This window comes from Leptonychotes weddellii, unplaced genomic scaffold, assembly GCF_054177405.1.
Source record: "Leptonychotes weddellii isolate Sample4059 unplaced genomic scaffold, ASM5417740v2 HiC_scaffold_16202, whole genome shotgun sequence".
Taxonomy (NCBI): domain Eukaryota; kingdom Metazoa; phylum Chordata; class Mammalia; order Carnivora; family Phocidae; genus Leptonychotes; species Leptonychotes weddellii.
The window spans coordinates 1-4578 of record NW_027744467.1 but is presented as its reverse complement, the minus strand read 5'-3'; the positions used below and the strand labels follow the sequence as shown (position 1 = coordinate 4578).

The following is a 4578-nucleotide window of genomic DNA, read 5'->3' as shown; positions in this document are numbered from 1 at the left end:
ACTGTTGTGTTTTCCCTTGACTAGTTCATGCCATTCTCATCTCAGCTTTAAATATCACCTCCTCGTAGACGAAGCATGAGAGACTATGGACTCTGAAAAACAAACTGAGGGTTCTACAGGGGAGGGGGTGGGGGGATGGGTTAGCCTGGTGGTGGGTATTAAAGAGGGCACGTTCTGCATGGAACACTGGGTGCTACACTCAAACAATGAATCATGGAACACTACATCAAAAATTGATGTAGGATTAACATAATAAAAAAAATTTAAAAATAAATAAATAAATATATACCACCTTCTCGGGATGCCTGGGTGGCTGGCTCAGTTGGTTAAGCGTCTGCCTTCAAGTCAGGTCATGATCCCAGGGTCCTGGGATCGAGCCCTGCATAGGGCTCCCTGCTCAGTGGGGCGCTTGCTTATCCCTCTGCCTGTTGCTTCTCCTGCTTGTGCTCTCTCTCTTGCTGTCTCTCTGACAAATAAAATCTTTTAAATAAATACCACCTCCTCAAAAAGGCCTTCCCTGGTTATCCATTGAAATGGGTCCACCTTGTTTTCATTTATTACTGTACCCTAGGCTTTTCCTCCATGGTACACAGTAGAACTTTTTATGTATATCATTGAAGCTAAGTTACTATAAAAGAGTGCATAAAAGATAACTAAGTCCCCACGTATTTCTAATTCTTTCATCCACTTTTAGGCACTGGGTGGTGGTTACCTCCATTGGGGCCATTTTGAAATGATGCGCCTGACAATCAACCGCTCTATGGACCCCAAGAACATGTTTGCTTTATGGAGAGTACCAGCCCCTTTCAAGCCCATCACCCGCAAGGGTATGGGACAGCGCATGGGGGGAGGCAAAGGTGCCATTGATCACTACGTGACTCCTGTGAAGGCTGGCCGTCTCATAGTAGAGGTGGGTGGGCGTTGTGAATTCAAAGAGGTACAAGGTTTCCTGGACCAGGTTGCCCACAAGTTGCCCTTCCCAGCAAAGGCCGTGAGCCGTGAGACTCTTGAGAAGATGCGGAAAGATCAGGAGGAACGGGAACAGAACAACCAAAACCCCTGGACCTTTGAGCGCATAGCCACTGCCAACATGCTTGGGATACGGAAATTCCTGAGCCCGTATGACTTGACCCAGAAGGGGCAGTACTGGGGCAAGTTCTATATGCCTGAACGTGTGTAGTGAGAATGGGAGACATAAATGTACAAAGGCTACCAAGAGAGAGAATCTACATTTTTATTCCCCTCAGCCTACCCTTACAGTCTTTGGGTGGCTCTGAGATCTAACCAAGGAGCAGTATATGAGTAAATTATTTCTGAGAAATTGTAGAATATCTGTTGATTTTTTTTTAAGTGCATTATATTTATATCAAATAAAGTATGAGTATCACCTCAGGATATAACTTTTCATTGGTCATTCCTAATCCTTAAATGATTATGAAGCTGGCTTCACTGACTGCTAGGGGGTCCAGTTCTCCCCAGCTGTAAGATGAATGTCTTCAGGGCTGAAACAAATGCTTCCATCTCCCACCTCTGGTATAAGTTGGATTTAATATCTGCACGGGTTTCCCTGCTGTCAAAGTCTGCTTCACATTGCTTCACTTTTGCCAAAGAGCTACAGTAGTACCTGTTTCTCTCAAACTGAAAGAAATCTGAAGAAGATTTTCGCTTTTACAAAATGGTAGTTCTTCACTGTACATCATTTCAGTTTAGGAACGCTCTACTTTTGGACAGCGGGAGAATTCTGTACCTTTTATAGTACAGGAGCTAGTTGATATCTTTACTAGTTACAAACTTTTTGGAAAGCAAAAAAATAGCAGTACATACATTAATTGATTGAACAGATATTTATTTATGTCCAGCTACCCATCTCTCAATCTTGGAAGGCAAAGGGGGACGTTGGACAATACAGTAAGGAACATACCATTGCCTTTTAACACAAGGAACTTCGATAAAGGTTGTTGTCTGGCCTTTTCTAGGTCTGAAATTCTCTGAGGAGGGTGAGTGTTTGGCTCTACCTTTGCTTCCCTGCAGGTTCTAGGACGGTGCAGTGTGCCACACAGCACTCAACTAGTTACTGTTGGATGAATAAAGGCCCCATGTGTTCCAGATCCCCATGGTTCCACCTTCCTGTCTGTCTTTAACAAGATTCATCTCTTCCAGAGCTAGCCAGCAGTTTTCTATCCCCTATAAAACTGAAAGAAATACAAATGGATAGAAATAGTAAACCATTTGCTTTTGCAAGTGGGTAGAAAACAGCACACTGACTTGAAATGTCAGCTTTTTTTCTTAATCCCACTTTTGGCTAAGGTCAAGTGTAGTATCTGTTCTTACCAGTTTAATCCCACTTCCTTAAAAAGATGTCCCACAAAGAAAGTAATCTACTTTCAAAAGTACAAATATATCTAAACAGTTACATGGTCCTCAAGAGTTGTACATGGTGGTTCTTAATGTATTTTTAGTGAAGCTCTTGTAATATAATTACTAGATTGCATTATAACACATCTGAACCTTGAATTGGGGCCATTGTTTGGGACAGTTTTATACACACGTTGTTGGCCAACAAAATCAGGTTCAGGTAGCACCACAAACCATGTAAGAAACCATGGGAGTGGTAGCCACCTGTCACCTCTCTGACCTGACCTCTCATCTCTGCTACGGTTCACGAGTATGGTGCTGATGACTGTTGGGAGTTCAGTTGCGGTATAAACCTGTTTCTTTTGTTTGGGACCCACACCGGGTTACTGAACCACAATCCTGGGGCCAGCCAATCTTTGCAGAGTGAGAGACTGTCAACTCCATCACCACCCATAAAAAAGGACTTTGTATGTCACAGTAAAGGGAGGCCTGTCCTATTTTTGCATAAGTGAATCAGCCCCTTCCCAGGTATTTGCACACAGCCTCTGATACTAACAAACCCATTTACTACTGATGCCTTAATAGGTTTCAGAGTAAAACCCATGGACTCAACCGTTAGCAGAAATCAGAGCTTAATTAACAGGTAATTAAGTCAACTGATACTTTAACATCCGTAAGTGGCAGGCACTGTGCTAAGCATTGGGGACGCTGCTGTGAGCAAGACCTGCATGGCGCCTATGGTTAGACCATCTTCACTTTAGACTATTAGACCCTGAAGAAGGAAGTAGATGGAGGGCTGGTCAAAGATGAGACCTAGAAGAACCTGAAGAGCAGACGTAACAAAGGCCTGGTGTTGATCAAAGAGAAAATGAAGTGCTGATGAGCTGGGTGTGCTCCAATACCTGCCTGGCTCTGTTTTATTTCCTGGACAGGCACGTATTCTCCAGCCCACAGCCCCTCCTGGACACCATCTTCCTAACCAGCCTCATGTTGCTGTGCAAACTGTTCCTTCAGCCCCGCCCCACCCAATTCTGTACTGTCCTAAGTCTACCTTTGCATAACTTTCAATAGGTGGTTGATGGACACCCTGTGTCATAGGTTTCATAATGGAAAGAGGAGTAGCTGTTGAGGAATCTGCAGTGGAGAAGTGATGGCACCACAGAAGTGAAAGAAGGATGAAAAATGCCGACCAAGGCTCCGTTGGGGAGGACTGCAGGAGAGAACGGAGGGGGAAGAAAATCACAGGTTATACAACAGGATGTCCGAAGCCAGGATCACCAAGCCCTTCCCCTGCAGTAGCAAAGAGTCTACTCAGCGAGTCTGCACTAACTAGCCTGAACCCTCAAAGAGAGGAAATTAATTTACTCTGGATTTACTGGCTGGCTCTCTTCTCCTAAGGAGTTCGGGGTGCTTCCAATGCAAGAACTAATTCTTTCTCCTTTAGCCATTCCCAGACACCACTGCCCAAATTTTGCTGCAGGAAATCAACATCCTACAAAGCATTCTAAACAGAGCATTCTGCTACCAGCCCTGGTTATGGAACGGACTGCCACCTGCCTTCCCCATCTACTGCCAACTCATTATTAACACATTTTTCTCTCTATGAAAACTTTTTCCTTAGTTCTCTCCAGCCTTTATCTATTCTACCACCTAATCCCACCCAAATCTGGGGAACCCAGCTACAAACAATAAATGCCCTAAGGACATAAAAGTAAGTGAAAGTACCTCCCACCCTCCCCACAGCTGGCTCACCTTTTTCAGGCAAATATGCCCCCAATGGTAGAAGCTAAGATGATCGCAAGGATAATACAGCAGATCATGATCATGATCTTCTTCTGCTCATCCAGACAAGGAAAGAAAAAGCATGTGAGAAGCAGTGTCACTGTGCAGAGTTGCAAGGGAAGGAAGACAAAAGTGGATCCAGACATGGAGGAAGATGTGAAGGGAAAGGGAGATGGATCTGGCTTCTAGAACCCAGGATGTGAATAGAAGCATTGCTTTCAGGCGAGATATTCAAAATTAGATCAACAGCAATCTCTAAGGGTGTTTAGTATGTTGTTCTGCCTTCTGGATCCCATCACATGAGAGTTATCCCTATCCTCTCCTAGAGCCAGATACCCACGACAAGTGAACCGCATTCCTGGTGGGAGTACCTTAAACCTGAAATTCAAATGTAGTTCAGTGTATTCTTTGAGAGTTAAACCATTTTCTTTTTTTTTTTTT

The 4578-nt window shown here is 44.0% G+C and overlaps 1 protein-coding gene and 1 long non-coding RNA gene across 2 annotated transcripts; one reads left to right on the top strand and one right to left on the bottom strand.

Moving 5' to 3' along the window:
- Positions 1–694: 694 nt before the first annotated feature.
- On the top strand, positions 695–1400 carry MRPL16 (mitochondrial ribosomal protein L16; the record flags this gene model as incomplete). Its single annotated transcript, XM_081809975.1, has 1 exon — positions 695–1400. A coding segment is annotated over one exon (486 nt), but the record flags the coding sequence as incomplete, so codon positions are not given.
- A 425-nt stretch (positions 1401–1825) lies between these two features.
- Positions 1826–4559, bottom strand: LOC145718472 (uncharacterized). The gene is made up of 2 exons (XR_014141835.1): positions 4108–4559; positions 1826–3565 (listed from the first exon to the last, which is right to left on the bottom strand). It is a non-coding gene; the product is annotated as an uncharacterized LOC145718472 (long non-coding RNA).
- Between the last annotated feature and the right edge of the window lie 19 nt (positions 4560–4578).